The sequence below is a fragment of the Sus scrofa genome, chromosome 2 (genome assembly GCF_054392235.1).
Source record: "Sus scrofa isolate SSC_HxYL_T2T_F1_AM1 chromosome 2, Sscrofa_HxYL_maternal_Yorkshire_Landrace_v2.0, whole genome shotgun sequence".
Taxonomy (NCBI): Eukaryota; Metazoa; Chordata; class Mammalia; order Artiodactyla; family Suidae; genus Sus; species Sus scrofa.
Genome location: NC_139384.1, coordinates 97,695,669 through 97,715,218, shown reverse-complemented (window position 1 = coordinate 97,715,218; position 19,550 = coordinate 97,695,669). Strand labels below are relative to the sequence as shown.

At 40.5% G+C, this 19,550-nt stretch overlaps 1 protein-coding gene across 1 annotated transcript in view; it reads right to left on the bottom strand.

Annotated features, from left to right (window-relative positions):
- The window catches only part of SCAMP1 (secretory carrier membrane protein 1), a 102,671-nt gene that overhangs the window by 64,240 nt on the left and 18,881 nt on the right, over nucleotides 1-19,550 (bottom strand). The window contains 1 exon segment of the mRNA NM_214245.1: nucleotides 17,007-17,084. Within this exon segment, the coding sequence (NP_999410.1) occupies nucleotides 17,007-17,084 (78 nt within the window).

Below are 19,550 nucleotides of genomic sequence, written 5' to 3'. Positions count from 1 at the left end.
CCACTGATCGCAACCTGATAGCTAGTTTCTTCAAATTTGTTGATGCTAGCTCTCTCAAGCCAAGCACAGTTCTTGTCATAATTATTAAAGACCTGTTCTGACGATGGCTCCAAATTCTCTTCCAACTTTTCATTTCTGCACCTATCAATAAAAAGAAAATTAAAAGAATCCGCTCAACACTCCCATTTATGGCAACACTGCAGACTACACATCTGGAGAGGCACCCCGGCTAATGGTACCTAAAAATGCTGAATCAAATTTCATTTAAATAATATTAAAAATACATGACTAAGCTGATGAGAAATCCCAGGTGGCCAGAAAGTAGGAAAACCTGCAAATCCAAACAAAGAAGAGCCCTGATGCCATGCCATTAACAAAATCACTGGGGTTTAATAAGCTGGAGATAAAACTTAGGAGCTGGTAGAAGACAAAAATCAGTTTGTCATTTCTGCATTAAGCCAGGACTTCCTAAAAAGTGACATTCTCAGTAGATAAGCAAAAAAGCAGCTTCAGACAGAACACTGTAAACCAGCTATGATGGAAAAAACAAAAATCATTTAAAAAAAAAAAAAGTGGCTTCACAGAAAGAAACTATGAATACTTGCCTATCTTGCTTTTGACTCTGGATACAAAAGGAAAAAAAAAATCTTCCCTGAGAACTCCTAACCTTGCAGGCTTGGGGCCAGAATTCACTCTGATTGATATAGATAAAATATTCATCGAAGTTGAAATTTTCATTTCAAAGTATCCCTAATTTGTAGTGACCTCAAGTACCTAGCAAAAGCAGAGGAACACACTTTAAAACCAGGTTTCAAAGAATTTTCACCACTCAAGTTCTAAGTAATTTTGGCTCATGATTTAAACACAGAAGGAAGCAAACCACCATAAGCAAGGGTCCACAGACAAATAAACTACAAAATAAGACCAAAGACATTGGAATTATTGGATACAAAATATATAAAACAGATATGCTTATTAACCAAGAAATAAAAGATGGTGGAGTTCCCATTTTGGCACAGTGGAAACGAATCCGATTAGGAACCATGGGGTTGTTGGTGTGATCCCTGGCCTCGCTCAGGGGTTAAGGATCCGGTGTTGCTGTGAGCCATGGTGTATGTCGCAGACACGACTCCGATCCTGTGTTGCTGTGGCTGTGGTGTAGGCTGGCAGCAAGAGTCCAATTAGATCCCTAGCCTGGGAACCTCCATATGCCGTGGGAGCGGCCCTAAAAAGACAAAAGACAAAAAAAAAAGAAAAGAAGTTAATGAAAGTATGACTAAGCAAAAAGAGACTTTAAGAATTGACTAAATATCTTTTTAAGATACAAATGGAACTTCTAGAAAAGAAAACTATAATAATTGGAATTATAAAGTTAATAGACAAGTAAAACAATAGACTACATAAAGATGGAGAGATAATTAAGGAAATAGAAATGGGTCTAAACAAACTGCACAGAATGTAGCAGAAAGACAAAAAAAAAAAAACTGGCAATTGGGAGAGGTTAAGAGAAATGAGGATAGACTGAGAAGGTATAACTGAGCTCTAGAGGAACAAGGGAAAGTCAATGTTCTAAGGGAATGTGAGGACACTAATTTTCAGACTCAAAACTCCAAAATCCAACCCAGGAAGTTCCCATTATGGCTCAGCAGTAACGAACCTGACTAGTATCCATGAGGATGCAGGTTCAATTCCTGGCCTCAATCAGTGGGTTAAGGATCTGGCATTGCTATGAGCTGTGGTGAGGTTACAGACAGGAGTTGGATCCTGCATTGCTGTGGCTGTGGTGTAGGCTTGGCAGTTGTAGCTCCAATTAGACCCCTAGTCTGAGATCTTCCATGTGCCATGGGTGCAGCCCTAAAAAGAAAAAAAAAACAAAAAAACAACAAAAAAAGGAGATCCCATGGTGGCACAGTGGTTAACAAATCCGACTAGGAACCATGAGGTTGCGGGTTCAATCCCTGGCCTTGCTCAGTGGGTTAAGGATCTGGCATTGCCACAAGCTGTGGTGTAGGTCGCAGATGTGGCTTGGATCCTGCGTTGCTGTGGCTCTGCCGTAGGCCCGTGACTACAGCTCGGATTCGACCCCTAGCCTGGGAACCTCCATATGCTATGGGAAGCGGCCCTCGAAAAGGCAAAAAGACAAGACAAGACAAGAAAAAAGAAAAGAATCCCAAAAATCCAACCCAGACTTTAAAAAACTTAAGACCAAGACACACTATAGTGAAAGAGCAAACCCTAAGAACAAGAGATCTTAAAACCATCAAGAGAAAGGGGGTGTGACCAAGATGGGGGAGGACGAAGACCACGAGCTCACCTCCTCCCATCAGCACACCAAAATTACAACTACTGACAAAGCGACTGTTGACGGGAACAACCTGAAGACTAGCAGAGACGACCTGCAACTAAGCGATAAAGAAAGAAGCACACCAAGACGGTAGGAAGGGCGGAGCTGATGGATAGTTAAGGCTCACACCCATGGGTAGGCAACCCACAAACGAGAGGATAATCACAACCACAGAAGCTCTCCCCAAGGAGAGAGGTGTTTGAGCCCCACAGCGGACTCCCCACTTGGGATCCTGACTGGAAGGACGAGCCCCACAAACATTTGACTTCGAAGGCCAGTGGCATTGATTTGGGGAGAGCAGGAGGAATGGCAGGAAACAGAGACTCCACTCTCAAGGGGTGCACACAAATTGTCACCTCCTCTGAGACCCCAGGCAGAAGCAGTCATCTGAAAGGAGCCTGGGGTAGACCCACCTGCTAATCTTGGAGAGCCTCGCACATAGGCAGCAGGCAAGTGGGATTCACCTGGGGATACAGGTGCTGGTGGCAGCCATTTGGAGGAGCTCATTCTACTACGAGGAACTGGTGCTGGTAAGCACCATTTTGGAATCTTCCCTCTAGCTTATCAGTGCCAGGATCCAGACCTGCCCATCAGCAGGCCAGTAGCCCTGGGACACAGCCCAGTCCACCGCAAGGTCCAGAACCATCAAGAAATGAATGGATGAAGAAGATGTGGCATATACACAATGGAATACTACTTACATAAAAAAGAATGAAATCTTGCCATTTGTGACAACATGGATGGACCTAGAGGGTATCACGTCTAGTGAAATAACTCAATGAAAGACAAATAGTGCATGAGTTTCCTTATATGTGGAATCTAAAGGAAAAAAACAAACATAACAAAATAGGAACAGACTCATAAATACAGAGAACAAACGGCTTCCTGCCAGAGGGCAGGGGGATAGAGGGAACAGAGAAACAGGTGAGGGAGATTAAGAGGCACAAACTTCGAGTTACAAAATAAATGAACTAGGGGTATGAAATGTACAGTCTGGGGGGTAGAGTCAATAATTATGTAATACCTTTGTACCGTGACAGGTGATAACTAGACTTATTGTGATGATCATTTAATATCAAATCACTACGCTGTATATAACAGGAACTCAATTACTGCTGTAAGTCAATTATACTCCAAAAGCAAACAAACTCATAGAAAAAGAGATCAGAGTTGTGATTACCAGAGGTTGGGGGATGGGGAGGGAATTGGATGAAGGTAGCTGAAAGGTACAAACTTCCAGTTATAGGATAAATAAGTATTAGGGATGTTCTGCACAACACGGTAAGTATAATTAATACTTCTACATATTACATACAAAAGAGAGTAAAATCCTCAGAGTTCTCATCACAAGGAAACCTTGATTTTCTACTTCTTTCATTCTGTATCTATATGAGATGATGCATATTCACTAAACTTTGTGGTAATCATTTCATGTAAGTCAAACCATTATGCGGGACATCTTAAACTTATACAGTGCCATATGTCAATTATATCTCAATACAACTAGAAGAAGAAGAAAGAAAGAAAAAAACAAGGCACAATATGTACACAAAGGAATGCCAGTAAGAACAAGAGCTGTTTTCTTAACGGCAACATTAGAAGCCCAAGTAGAAGGCTCCAAACTGATGAGAGAAAGTAATTACCAATGTTGACGTCTAAATCCAGGGAGATTAGCTACTGAGAACCAAGGGGAAATAACAAATAAATACCTATTTATAAGTATTAAAAGAGTTGGGAGTTCCCGTCGTGGCTCAGTGGTTAACAAATCTAACTAGGAACCATGAAAGAATATTTGAGATGCAATAAGTAGTATCTTTCCACCTCATTGGACACTGAGTATATCTCCTTCATTTACACTCATCAAAATTGCAGATACAGAAGGAAAGTCAACCCATCTGTAGAAAAATGGACTAGTGCAGCTGGATATACGAGAGTAAGATGAGCTCTTCTCCTCCTGCCCATCCTGAAACAGTGTCTATCACTGCTGTGACAGCCCCTGGGAAAAGCCTCAAGAATTGAGAAAAGAGCAGAAGGTACAAAGATGGAGACAGAGAAAAAAATAAATCTAGACAAGGAAGGAGAATTGGAGAATGACCTCAGGGGCAGAGCTCTGGCCACAGCAAGGGTGTATATCCTTCTTCCATGGTGGATGAAATTTCACCAGTTAGGCATAGATTGTATTTTTAAAATCTACATGAAAGTTCTCTCTTTTTTTTTTTTAGGGCCACACCCGCAGCATATGGAGGTTCTCAGGCTAGGGGTCACATCGGAGCTACAGCTGCCAGCCTACCTCAGAGCCACAGAGATGCCAGATCCAAGCCGTGTCTATGACCTACCCCACAGCTCACAGCAACGCCAGATCCTTAACCCACTGAGCAAGGCCAGGGATCAAACCTGCAAGTACCTAGTCAGATTCATTTCCACTGCGCCACGACAGGAACTCCAAAAGTTCTAATTCTTTTATACTTTATGTAGTTATTATTTTATATTTTAACACCATTTACATTACTATGTTTGCCTATTTTGTGTGGCTCTGGAGAACTCAAGTAGGACCAATGGTTGTAAGTTATAGGAAGATGTATTTTCACTCAGTGAAATTAAGAACATTGTAACGATGATAGAAATATAATAGTGGATGGATTTTTCTGTCACAGATGAGCTCTCAGCAGTGCAAGTTCCAAAGATGTTTCATTATTAAATAAGATCCTTTCATGGTACAGGAGGTCCACAAGAATGAAACAATGAATCAAATCAAATATGTTCTCCGTCTTGGTTTTCTTCCATATTCGAAACAGCTATTCAAGAAAATCTCTCCTTGCTATTTCTGACTCTTTCTCGTCTATCTGTGAACCAGTAACATTTCTAAGAATACTCAGGTCTAAAGCAACGTTTCTTAATGTGTTCATCGATTTCATGCATCAGAAAGCCCTGGTGCTTAATGAAAACGCAAACTCTAAGCTTCACTGTGGATATACAGGTTCAAAAACTCAGAAACTGAAGAGAAGGGGTTTGCATTTTTAACAAGGTTACATTTTCAGTAAGCTCCTCAGGGTGACCCTTATATCCCTTAAAATTTGAGAACTCCCCTCGGAGGCAACAAAGTTTACAGCTCTATAAACCACTGTTGTGTTCTTTCACCTAATAGAGGGCCTGCCAAAGAAACGTAAAACGAAAACATAGGAAAACGTTTTGCAGCTTCCAGTGACCTTATCAGTCTCTGATTGAGCAGACAAGAACTGACGGTGGCTATGCCTAACACAGATTCCCTTGTTATTCGGGGTGGTGAAAATTAAACATACTACTGTCAGAATCAGGACAAATTGAAGTAATTTCATCAGAATAGATAACTCTTTTTTAAAAAAGCTCTTAGGAGCTCCCTCACAGCTCAGTGGGTTAAGGATCCAGTGTTGACACTGCTGTGGCTCTGGTTACAGCAGCGGCATGGGTTGGATCCCTGACCCAGGAACTTCTGTATGCTCTGGGCCTGGCCAAAAAATAAAATAAAATAAAATGAGACTTTTAATGATGAGAATAACTGGAGGGGGTGGTATGCAATAGGAAGAAAGAAAGGAGGGATATACGAGAGTGGGGGTTTCCACGTAGAGAAAGCCACATAATGGAAGAGAGGTGTGGCCAGATGTTTATTCATACGCTTATCAAACAGTCATTGATCAACAACTATGTGCCACAAACCATTACTGACACTTGGGAAACATTAAGGAGCAAAACAGGTAAACATCCCTACCCTTGTAGGGAACTCATAGTCTAGCAATAAAAGATCAACAACACCTACAATAAATACTTTACAGAGAATCTTAGAAGGCAGTAACATGTTATGGAATAACAAAAATTGAACAGGGTAAAGGAGTCATGAGAACAGGTTGAGTAGAAATAACTTGGCCAAGGTGGCTAAGGAAGCCAAAGTGAAGAAGTCAACGCAGCAGCTACCTGGAAGAAGACTATTTCAGGCAGAAGGAATGACCAAGGCAAAGTTAGGAGAATGGCTGGCCTAAGAAGACGAGGATGCTGGAAAAGAACACACAACGGAAAGAGTGAGGAGATAAGAGTGAGAGATATCAGGGACCAGATTGTACACCCCTTTAAGGGCGCTGGGTTTTACTCTGAAGAAAAACAAAAGCTAGTGAAGAGTTCTAAGCAGGAGACTGAACTGCTCAACTTTTTTTTTTTTTCAAGGGATCACTCTGGCTACTGAATTGAAAATAGTAAAGCTGGAAGGAGGAAGAGAGTAGTCAGAAAACCACCACTGCGGGTATCCAGGCAAGGGATAATGTCAACTCAAGCCATGAGGTGGTGGCTAAGGCATCAGATCTGTATGATTTGTGAGGGAGAGCCAATGGGATTTCCTGACAGAAGTGTGATGGGTAAAGAAATGGAAATAGTGAAATATCACCAAGGTTTTGGCCTAAGCAAGTAACAGGATAGAAATGAAAACGACTTAAAATGAGCAGGTTTACAAGGAGGGGGCTCAGTTCAGTACTCAACATGTTGAATTTGCAATGTCTAAGATATCCAGGTAGCCGTGTCTACTAAGCAGGGGAATGTATGAATCCAATCTTGTGCTAGAGACTTAGATGTGGCAGTCATCCGCATAAAGAGGGTATTTAAAGCTTTTAGACTGGGTGAAATAACTATTTGAGTGACCATGGATAGAGACGTAAAGGCTAACTCTTGGTACACCTCAATTTTAGGAGGGAAAAGAGAGAAGTCAGCAAAGGACATCAAGAAGGAAAACCTTAAGTGCTCTGAAAGCCACGTGAAGAAAATGAGGTAGTGATCAAGTGTCAGTGCTGTGTGTAGATGGAGTAAGGGTAAGATTGGCATTTTACCACTAGATTTAGTGACATGGAAGTCACTGGCTACCTTGACAGGTGTGTTTTGGTGGAGTATTGGGAGGATAAGCCTTTTTGAAGTAACTTTTAAGAGAAAGGACTGAGAAAAAAAAAAAAGTAGACCGCGCTTTAGAGGAGTTCTGCAGCATCTGGAGCAGAGGCAGTTTTTTAGGGATGGAGATGTGAGAATCCGACTGGAAAGGGAAATGAAGGTTAAGGTAAAGTTTTGTTACAAAGTTACAATAATCAAGATGGTATGGAACTGGCATATGGATAAAGATCAACAGAATAGAATTTAGAGTTCAAAAATAAACCCTGATATTAACCATCAATTGATTTTCATCAAGAGTGCCAAAACAATCCAATGAAGAAAGAACAGTCTTCTCGATGGATGGTGTTGGAACGAGTGGATACCCACATGCAAAAGAAAAAAGTTAGATACCTATCTCATACCATTCATGAAAATTAAGTCAAAATGATCATAAACTTAAAAGTAGACACTAAAACTTTACAACTCTTAGAAGAAAACTGAGGAGTAAATCTTTATGACTTTGAATTAGGTAATGCCTTCTTAGATAAGACACCAAAAACAGAAGGAACCAAAGAAAAAATAGACAAATTTTACATCAAAATTTAAAACTTTTGTATATTAAACAACAGCTATCAAGAAAATGAAAAGATAACACACAGAATAGGAGAAAATATTTGAACAATGCAGGGGGCATTAGGGGTGCTGACCCCCCCACACAGATGAAAATTCACATATAACCATAGTGGAGGGTCTGCACTGGGAGTTCAACCAAACTCAGATTGCAGAGTACTGTACTTAGTACATATTTAGTGAAAGAAATTCATGTGTATGTGCACTCACATAGTTCAAACCTGTGTTGTTCAAGGCTGAACTCTATTTGCAAATCACTTACTGATAAGAAAGCTGTATCCAGAAAATGTAACAAACTCTTACAACTCAGTATCAAAAAGAAAATCCAATTTTCTTTTTTTGGCCATACCTATGGCATGCAATAGTTCCCAGACATGAGAGCCTGAGCCATAGCAGTGACCGTGCCAGACCCTTAACCCACTAGGCTACAAGGGGAACCCTGAAAATCCTAATTTCAAAATGAGCAAAGAATCTTGACACTTCTCCAAAGACGACATACAAATGGCCAATAAGCACATCAAAAAAATGTTCAATATCATTATCCATCAGGGAAATGAAATCAAAACCACAAGGATATATCACTCACATCTGCTAGGATGGCTACAGGCAAAAAGTCAGACAGTAACAAGTCTGTGAAGGATGCATGTGAAGAAAGTGGAACCCTTTGACACTACTGATTCGAATATAAAGTGGTGCAGCCATTTTTTTAAACAGTCTGGTAGCTCATCAAATGTTAAACATATTATTACCATATGACCCTACAATTCCATTCCTATGTATATATCCAAGACAAATGAAAACATATGTCCACACAAAAACTAGTACACAAATGTTTAAAGCAGCCCCAATTGGAAACAGACTTAATGCCCATAAACTGAGGAATGGATAAATAAAATGTGGTATAAAGCAATAAGAAGTAATGAAGTACTGATCCATGCCACGACATCTCTGAATCTTGAAAATGTTATGCTAACTAAAAGAAACCAGTTGCGCAAGACCAAATATTTAATGGTTCCATTTATTTATTTATTTTTATTATTATTATTTTTTTAGGGCCGCACTCTCGCAGCATATGGAAGTTCCCAGGCTAGGGGGTGAATTGGAGCTGCAGATGTGAGCCTATGCCACAGCCGCAGCAATGCAGGATCCAAGCCGTATCTGCAACCTACACCATAGGTTACGGCAGTGCTGGATCCTTAACCCACTGAGCGAGGCCAGGGATCAAGCCTGTGTTCTCCTGGATGCTAGTCAGATTTGTTAACCACTGAGCCATGGCGGGAACTCCTAATGATCCCATTTACATAAAATGTTCAGAACAGGCAAATCTATAGAAAGTAAATCAGTACTGGACTATGGCTGGAGAGCGACAGGGAGTATGAGGTAACTGATAAGGGATGCGAGGTATCTTTTTTGTGGGGGGGAGACAAAAATATTCTGAAGTTGGAATTGGTAATGGTTATACAAATCTATTGCTACACTAAAATCAATTAAATGACACTTTAAATGGGTATATGGTATATTAATTGTATCTAATAAAGCTGTTACATTAATATTAAATTTTTCTGATTTTTTTTCCCAACATAGAAGAAAACACATGCTTTTATGATGGCATGAATGATCCAGTAGAAAGTGAAAAAGCTAGTCATGTAATAGAGAAGTAATTCAGCAAGGTTCTTAAGTGAAAGAACATGGGACCTACTACACACATATAGCAGATGGCTTTAGATAGAAGCACAGGTAGTTCATCTCTGAGTAAAAGGCAGGAGAGCAGAACATAAGAGTATCAATGCTGGTAGGTAGGTAGGTAGGTGTGATGGTGAAAGGCAGTGGATGTCCCCTACTGGTTGTTTCAGTTTTCTCAGTGAAATCAGAAGCAGTCATCAGCTGAGTGAGGATGGGGAGAGAGATTTTAATGATAGGGAGAGAGAAGAAGAGATTAGACACATAACTAGGACATTCAGTACAATTTAGAACGAAGCATGAACGAAAAGTGAGACCATCCAGTATGGTTCTGTGCGTGTCTCCATATTTAGCTACAAGGGAAAGGGCAGAGAGTAGACAGAGTTGTTTAACCAGTGCTTGGCTTTTAGCCAAGAGATGAAGTCAAGGAAGGAGGAGAGGGGAAGGCAAAGGAGTTGAGACTGCATGCAAGAGAGTGATTTTAACGACTCAATGTGGAATTTAAGCTGAGAGGCGAGAGTAAGATGTGCATAAAGGGCAGTGATGTAGTAGGATCAACAAACCAGAGGTCTTGGTAGAGCTGAAAGACGTGTTGAAACTGAGAAATCAAGAGAGCAACTAAAAGAACACAAGAGATGGGAGTGTGTGACTTCAGATGACATGGAAGACAAAAATCAATGCAAGAGATGAGGTCCAGGCACTGAAAGGCAGGATGCCGGCAAGATCAACCCAAAGAACTCAAAAAAGGGATAGTGTTATTAACAGTAATAGCGAACCAAGAGCTAAAATTAAGAAATGAAAAAAAGAGAGAAATTAAACAAGTAATTCAGGGATCAGTAGATGACAGTCACAATGAGTTGCGGTACCCAATTATAATCTGATAACGAGACTCAAATGATGGCATGGGATTTTTCAGACAGGAAGGAGAAAGAATAGGTCTAGAAGCAGCAACTAGAAATAAGGATGATATCTACCTCAATTTTATGCCCAGGTGCCTGAGATCTGTGAGAGAAAAAGCAACTAGCTGTGGGGAAAGTTATAGGGGAGACAGTGTCCTCATAAAAAGGACAGTTTCCAGAGAACAAAGGACAAAACAATTAGAGAAAAAGATAAAGATACAGGGGACTTTGATGAAACTGTACGCTGACTTCCAGAGAGCAGAATGGAAAGTTTCAGGAGTTACGGAAACAGAAGGGCGCAGAAGAAGTAATATGCAGAGCATCAAGCAGATTCAAATCTAAGAATAAGAAGGAGTCTGGGGCTTCTATTACAGAATGGCATAAACGGGAATCCAGGGCATAATGAAATGAGTACCAATACGCTTAAGGCAGTCAAGAGTTGAGGGCAGGGAGGGATAGGTGTCCTGGGGGCTCCACTTCAATCCTTTTATACAGGCATGAAGAGATATGAAGTAATACAATCTTAATCCTAATGTGCCATCTTATTCCCAGTGTGGTGCACAGGCCCTCAGTGAACCTCAACACTTCTCCCCTCTGGTGTTCCTGTCCTGTAATAATTTCCTCTTCTTGAGTGCACGTAGGACTGCAGCATGCTTCTTATCAACAGAACATGGTAAAAGTGCTGTAGCATAGGTTACATTATGTAAAACTCCATCTTAGAAGACCATCTATGAGAGACTCTCTGCAAAGTCTCTGAAATAAGTGTCCATGACAGGGAAGCCCACGTGGCAAGAAGCCATGCAGCCTCTAGGAACTGTGGACAGCACCAATGACCTAAGGGCAGTCTCCAGCTGATAGCAGCTAGAAGGATATGAACTCTACCAACCACCTGAACAAGCTTGCAAGCAGATTCTTCCCCAATCAACCTTCGGATGATAACACGTTGATCACAGCCTTGTGCAACCCTGAATGAATGACTCAGTTAAGCTGTGCACAAACTCCTAACCTACAGAAATGGTGAAATAATAATGTGCTTTCTCAAGCTGCTTCGTTTGTGCTTATTTATGACACAGCAATATTAAAGTGAATATACCTAGCATGGGAGGTTCATCTTGACCCACTGAAGAAGGTGAGATAACCTAGGGAAGCCAGGCATTAGGACCACACACAGTCTCTCCTTACTCCATTCAGTGACCAATAAAAGGCCTAGGGGAGGTGGTCACAGTCGGGGTGGGTGCTGGAAAGTAGATGATTCGGCTGGAGCAAATGGCATATCAGAGAGGGTAAGACTAAAAAGACAGTCTAGGAGAAAAGTCTAAGAAGACTTTCTACTTAATTTTTCTGTAAACATAACTGCTGTAAAAATAAAGTCTATTGACAAAATTAAAATAAAATAGTCTGAGGCCAAATCATGGAGGGCCCCACATGGCACACTATTAAGTAGGCAATACATAATCAATGTACATATTTCTTTCTTTTTCTTTTTTTTTGTCTCTTTGCCTTTTCTAGGGCCACTCCCACAGCATATGGAGGTTCCCAGGCTAGGGGTCTAATCAGAGCTGTAGCCACTGGCCTATGCCAGAGCCACAGCAATGTGGGATCTGAGCCATGTCTACAACCTACACCACAGCTCACGGCAACGCCGGATTCTTAACCCACTGAGCAAGGCCAGGGATCAAACCCACAACCTCATGGTTCCTAGTCGGATTCGTTAACTATTGTGCCACGATGGGAACTCCAATGTACACATTTCTAAGGAGAGAAGACCTAATCTGAACTCTGCCTTAAAACATAATTCTAAAAAAAATGATTTGAAGAAGAGAAACCGGAGACAGGGAAGTAGATAGGCCACTGTGTTATCTCACATGAGTACCTGAATTGGGACAGTTTAGTAGGAATGAAAAGGACAGTCCAGTAATATCTGCTGGAGGTGTAAGTGACAGGATGTGGCCACTGATTAGATGTGGGAAAGGAAGCTGTTTGAGTCAAAGAGGACTCAAGCACTTCCAGCCAATAACACTGGAAGGACAGAAGGCAATAGTTACCATTAAATGAGACTAGAAACAAAGAAGATTGGTTCCAGGAGGGACAGACAAGACAGTGAGACACAAAGGAGAAAGGAAAAGGTTAAAAAGAAAAAGAAAAAAGAGGAGAGTTCCCATCGTGGTGCAGTGGTTAACGAATGCGACTAGGAACCATGAGGTTGCGGGTTTGATCCCTGCCCTTGCTCAGTGGGTTGACGATCCGGCGTTGCCGTGAGCTGTGGTGTAGGTCGAAGACTCGGCTTGGATCCAGCGTTGCTGTGGCTCTGGTGTAGGCCAGTGGCTACAGCTCCGATTAGACCCCTAGCCTGGGAACCTCCATATGCCATGGGAGCAGCCCTAGAAAATGCAAAAAAAAAAAGAAAAGAAAAAGAAAAAAGAAATGCATTTCAAGAAAAAATAGACAGGTATGACAATACAGAAATTGCATTTGTGGTATAAAGTTAGGTAAACTACTGTGTACAATTACTTCCAGTCAGTGCCTGGAGCTAAGAGCTTTCTCCATTTTCAAAAGCGACAGTGATATTAGAAATTATTTAACTCAACATCTTCCTCTCTGCCTTCACTACTACTCATTAAAAATGCCCAAAGAGGTTTGTCCAAAGGCACCAACTCATTAGTGGCGGGGCCTAGGTTAGAATCCAGGTCTTAGGATCTCAATCTACTCCATGTCCTGAATCGACTTAGAGGAGTTCTTACTTACATACATCAACTACCTATGTCCTTTATGGTCAGAAACCACCACCTGAGCACGCCCATACTTGGGATTTTCTTCTCTGGCTGCTTCTGCAGATCTTGCTGCTTTATGTGACAACAGAAAGCATATGTGTCAACAACTAGCAGAACAGAAAAGGAATCAAGCAGCCTATTCCTGAAGAAATAATATGACAGTAAACCCGGTCCTGAGAAATGTGACTATGGATGTTACTGACAGCACCACACTTCTCCCACACACGTGGGTCTCCCTGTCCCTTCACCCCAAACCACCACCCCCACCCCAGAAGAAATCCTGCCTGAAGCTCTGAATGCCATCACTGGTGGCTCAAACTGGTGAGAATCAAGCTGCAGGAGGCAGTTTAAACGGTTGCCTAACTGAAAAGGAAAACATTCCCCAGAAATGCATACCATTGCTCAAGGGTGAGGTAATTCTTCTAGTAATTTATGCTTTCGGTTTTAGAGAGCAGGCCAGGGAACGTACCCAGGGTGCTCAACATAACTCCGGTAGTAAAAGGCATTTTGAGTTCAAACAAACAGCAATTATTTCATAATCAAAGACCACCCTCCATTTTATAGCACATCTCAATTGAGACCCCGTTTTAAGTGCTGAAGAGGCTCCATTCTACTGCCAACCGACTTAGTCTATACTAGATGGCGTTTTATGAAGACTCCTTCCTCTGAATTTATAATACCAAATGAATTAATATGTAAATTAATAAAATTATTTAAATACTCACTGGTTGCCTTCCTTAAAGGTTCCATTCAAACAGAAAACTAAGTATAAAAGGAAACCTAATATAAAAATAAAAACAGGAGTTCCCATGGTGGCTCAGTGGTTAGTGAACCTGACTAGTTAGTATCCACAAGTTTTCAGGTTTGACCATGGCCTTGTTCAGTGGGTTAAGGGTCTGGTGTTGCCGTGAGCTGTGGTGTAGGTCACAGACGCAACTTGGATCCCATGTTGCTGTGGCCATAGTGTAGGCTGGCAGCCACAGCTTCAAATCAGCCCCTAGCCTGGGGACCTCCATGTGCCATAGGTGCAGCCCTCAAAAGACAAAAACAAAAAAATAAAAAATAAAAACATAGCAACACAGGATCTTGGTTACACACTCATTCTGCTGAAGGATCTTCCTATTTGACCTCAAGTAGGTCACCACACCCTTATGCAACAATGCAGAAGCTTCATTTTCATAAATATTTTTCTAAGACAAATATGGATACCAACAATCAACTAAAACGGTATTTTGGACCAAGTTCTAACATAGCACTTAAATCAATTACCCAAGTACATCTGCGCTGTTTTGGAAAACAGGCACAGCTGCAAAAAAAGCGGGGGCGGGGGGGGGACAAATTTCTGAAATCATACATATAGCAAACAAAAGAATTTTGAATTTTAAAATTATCTCATGTGTATTTTCCACCATGTAAAAACTTCAGTGGAAAATGCATAAATGCTCTCAAAACAATCATTTTCCCAGTTCTGACACTGTATCACTGCTCACTGAAATCTAAGAGAAATACCCCATTGTCAATTGGCTTGTCAGCATCCCCTAGCTACTCTCTTTCAAAAAAACCTTTCTTTGACTATAAAGTTTCAATACTTAGAGCCACATATTTACATTTTTGTTTTATTTTTCCTGGATATATCTTCTTTGCATAAGTTTTTAAAATCCAAAATAGGTGAGAAATTTTCCACAGACCAGGACTACATCTTCTATTTCTTAGGCATCTCTCTCTCAAGACAGCACTACCAAAGTGGAAAAGGCAAAAGCTTTATTAAAAACAGGTGAGTTACGTAAACCAGTTCTGCCACTTACTCAACTAGCTAACCTGTCTCAGATTCTTTGCCAGTCAAATGGAAACAAAAACATCCCTCTTCTTTTGGCTGCAACCACAGCATTACGGAAGTTCCCAGGCCAGGGATCAAATCTGAGCCACAGCTGTGCTAGCTGGATCCTTAACTCACTGCACAGGCCTGGGGATCAAATCTGCTGCTGCAGAGACAATGCCAGATCCTTAACCACAAGAGAACTCTCTCCATTTTGAATGATGTTATATGAATTTGATAAGATTGAGTTCCCCTCGTGGCTTAGCAGAAACGAATCTTGACTAGTATCCATGAGGACACAGGTTTGATCCCTGGCCTCGCTCAGTGGGTTAAAGATCCAGCGTTGCCACTAGCTGTGGTGTAGGTTGCAGATGTGGCTCAGATCCGGCGAGACTGTGGCGTAGGCCAGCGGCTGCAGCTCCAATTCAACCTCGAGCCTGAGAACCTCACATGCCACAAGTGCAGCCCTAAAAAAACCAAAAAAAAAAAAAAAAAAAAAAGAATTTGATAAGTAAAGCACATGGCACAAAGCAGACATCTTGTTGAGAGACACACCTCCTACTAAAAAGAATCATCTAAAGCTGCTACTGTAGAAAAGGTTAAATATTTTTTTGCTGGTAAAATCTTCCAAAAAGTTGTAAAAACCTCTTTTTAATCTTTACCAGCAAACTTTAACAAGTCTTGTTCCCATCTCCAGTCCCCAGAAATCATGTTAGAAAAACTACACGTAGTAGAGTAAAATACACCAGGCTCTTCTTCTCCCTTTCGGCTCCTCCCAAATTGCAATCTCATACATTTCACGCTTTATTCTAAGGTTGGGCCATATGACACTGCCATTTATACATGTCAAACCTGGTCCACTTATTGGCCATTTCACAGGGTTAAATCTGAAATTTACACATTCAATGAACACGTAATGATTCTAGCCTGGGTGGTTGCAGTTGCTCCACAGAAACTGAGGCTGCTAAATGAGGGCTTTGACGTAAAGTGAAATTTAAAAGTTCACTCTTATTTCAGTGCATTTACTTTATACAAAGCTCTTCCTCAAGCTAAAAAAAAAAAAATTAATATATCTTGAAGAAATTTTCTAGGCTATGAAAAACACACATTAGGATGAGACAATCAAGTATAAAGATCATTGTACTGACATGTAAATCCGAGCATATAACTGAAGAACCCCACTATCTTTAAGGGCATGACTAACATTTCAAGAGCCAGTAATATTTAAAATTAGGGGCCTCATAAGTGTGATATTTAAGCCAAAGACTCAAATATAGGAGACAAAATTATTTCACAGGAATTTGAGGGGGGAATTCTCAACAGAACCTATGCTCAGTAATCCTCAAAACTGCGCACAATAAAATCATCACAAGGACTAAAGCAAAACCAAAAACTGACCTGTGAGAGATCAGGACTTTAGTAGGTACTCCCAGGTACTTCTAATATGCACTTAGGGCACAAAACCTTGTTCAATGAAGTTGTTGTTGTTTTCAGACCCTTTCATTTTACAAATCAAGGCTAAAATTTAAGAATATGCTCCTTGGCCAAGTCAAGTTCCAGGGGTTCTAGGCTACGAGGTTAAGGCTGGTCCTATTCAGAATCACTGAACTGAAATGACAATCACACAAATACTCTTGGTACAGTTCCATACCTAGGTCTCCCTTTGTTAGAAAACATCACCCCTTATTACCATGAAAACAACATATGTACCAAAAACCACTTCCCTCTCCTGTTAAATAGAACTGTGGCATTATTAACACATTGGAAGGGTTTATTAGCAATTTAATTTGTAGAACCATCATGGTAATTGTCAACATATTCCTTCCTGTTTCAAAAAATGAACTTGCTAAATTCTAAATAAAACACTAACAGCCTGTTTTATATAAATTTAACCCATCAACTAAAAAGAAACCGTAATTGAAATATAAATCCAATTTAATTTCTATGTTAATATTTAAAAGTAGTCCAATTAAGGAGAGTCTTACTGTTCTGGAATCCGAGAATGGATTGTACTCATCAAGTCCTGGTGGGACATTTCTGGTCACTTGTGTAACTGATGGGTCCTGGAATAAAATTTGAAGGCAAAAAGAAGATTATTTATCTTTTAAGAAACAATTTTGATATTTACAAAGCAATTGCTTTATCTGTACTTTTGGTCACCCAGCAAAGCTAAGAGAGGAAAACAGAGAAGATTATCAGATTTACTTGGTCCCATTTCCACCAAGTTGAAATTTAAACCCAGAGTCCTCACATCCTCAAAGAAAAACAAATGAAAACTGGGTTAGATGCAAATCAGCTGCTAGCTATTATTTAAAGAATGGAAATAGATCACCTCTTAATAGCTGTGTGGAACCAACTGCACAGGGCGTCATAGCAAACCTTCAGTAAACCCATCCTCTTCTTTGGGCTCCACAAAGAGTTTGCACCTCCCCTCATTTTTGAAATAATATCTTCAGTTTTCCCTACTGCAGATTTAGCTACCACATTACAAATCAATGTCATGTACAGGCAACATCTAGAGCATTCAAGATGAAATACCTCTTACTTATTTTATTCAGCAATAGTATTTTCCCTTGTCTATAGTTTGTTGTTCCACAGGATCCTGGACTGCTTCCCTCTTCCAAGTATAATATATTACCACATTATCCCACCTTCTCAAATCTTAGTATGAGGCGTTCATATAAAGAACTAAATAACAAAATCCAAGTTATTCTATTCCTCTTGATTGTGAATGTAAGACACAAATACAATGGACATCCCAACAAGATCAGCTACATAAGTAATGTGAAAGGCATTTACAAACCATATGTACAGCCCAACCAACCTTCACATCCCTAGTTACAAACTTTGGCATTCACGAGAATCAAATAAAACGCAGAGTGCCACACCCTGCTCCCACGGTTTGGAGTGAGGGCTGAGAATCTGTATTTCTCACACAGGTGATGCTGCTGGTCTGAGGACCACTGTTCTCATGTCTACACTGACTAATCTTGTTACTCGCCTCCTCCAATCCCTCTCTTCTGTCCTTCATCCATTTCAGAATTTTAGAGACTCTCAACTATAAAATAAAAATTCCTCAAAATGAGATACCAGGCATCTATCTAGCCCAGCCCCTGCCTACCTTTCCAGCCTTATCAACTCTCTCGTAACCATCTCACCTTGCCAGATCCTTCTCCCTCAACCAAATGAAACAAGCTGCTACTTAAGAAGCCTAGAGCTTAGCAAGAAGCAAGTGCTAAGAATAAATTAAAAGTACAGCACTAATGAAAAAGAAAGACTTTAGGCTTGCTCAACAACAAAATGGGAAGGAGGGAATGAAATCACTTCACTTCCCAATGTTACCCTCCCAAATTTATTCAAAAATGTGAGGAGTAGGAAAATTATCAAGGGGGGAATATATGCTTCGGGGTTGGGGAGGGTAGAATTAAGAGAATATAAACGTGGCTATTTTAGTCAAAATTTTCAAGTTGACATTATTGCACTTATATTTAGAAGAGGGTTCAGGGTCAAGAGGTGCAAGCTTTGCAAATTCAGATGGTCCAGCTTCAGTATCAACACCCAGTCCACCACTACCCACAAAAGCAGGTTCCCTGTGAATCCTAAAACATCATATGCTCCCTTGGCATTGCTTCCTCTGGCAGTTCTACTCTCCCAGGCAGGGTGGGCATGGCAAGCTCCGCCTCTTCCTTAAAGATTCAATCCAAAGACTATCTCATATGCTAACCAATAATCTTCCTGATACACATCTCACTCCATGCCAATCTCAGTGCTCCCACAGAACTTGGTATTTATCTCTATTCACGTTTATTTCACTGGACCAGGATGACCTTCATGCAAGTCTTGTTTCCCAAATTAGACTGTGACATCTTCGAATACAAGATAGAGGTAAATAGGTCTTTTTTATTTAATCATACATGTGAGGTAACACTCTTATTTCTTGAATAATTATTATTACCACCTCTAGGAGAAAAAGTCCAGAATCATTATCCAAGATAGCAGCTGCAGTGATAACCAAAAAATACTTTCTAAAAATAAATCAGTATAAATGTAAAGTTAATTCAAAAAATGTAACTGAAAAGATGTTTAATCTCACTCACAAGAAACTACAGATGGCCCTTCAACAATGCAGGGGTTAGAAGCACCAATCCTTGGTCCAGTCAAAAACCCCTGTATAACTTATGGTTGTCACTCCCTATATTCTGTACCCATGATTCTGCACCCACAGATTCAAGCAACCACAAATTGTATAGTACGATAATACTTACTACTGAAAAAAATCCACAGGTAAGTGAAACCACAAAGTTCAAACCTATGTTGTTCAGAGTCAACTGCACGATGATGTCACCATTTCTCACCTACTAGGTGAGCAAAACTCCCAAAGTCTGACATACTCTATAAGGAAATAAGGATTCTCATACATTACTAATAGGAACAGAAATTGTTACAACCTCTTTGGAGAGAAAGTTGGCAAATGCTAGCAAAATTAAGTATGTTGCAGGTCTGGGGAGGACTCTTCATGTCTACACTGA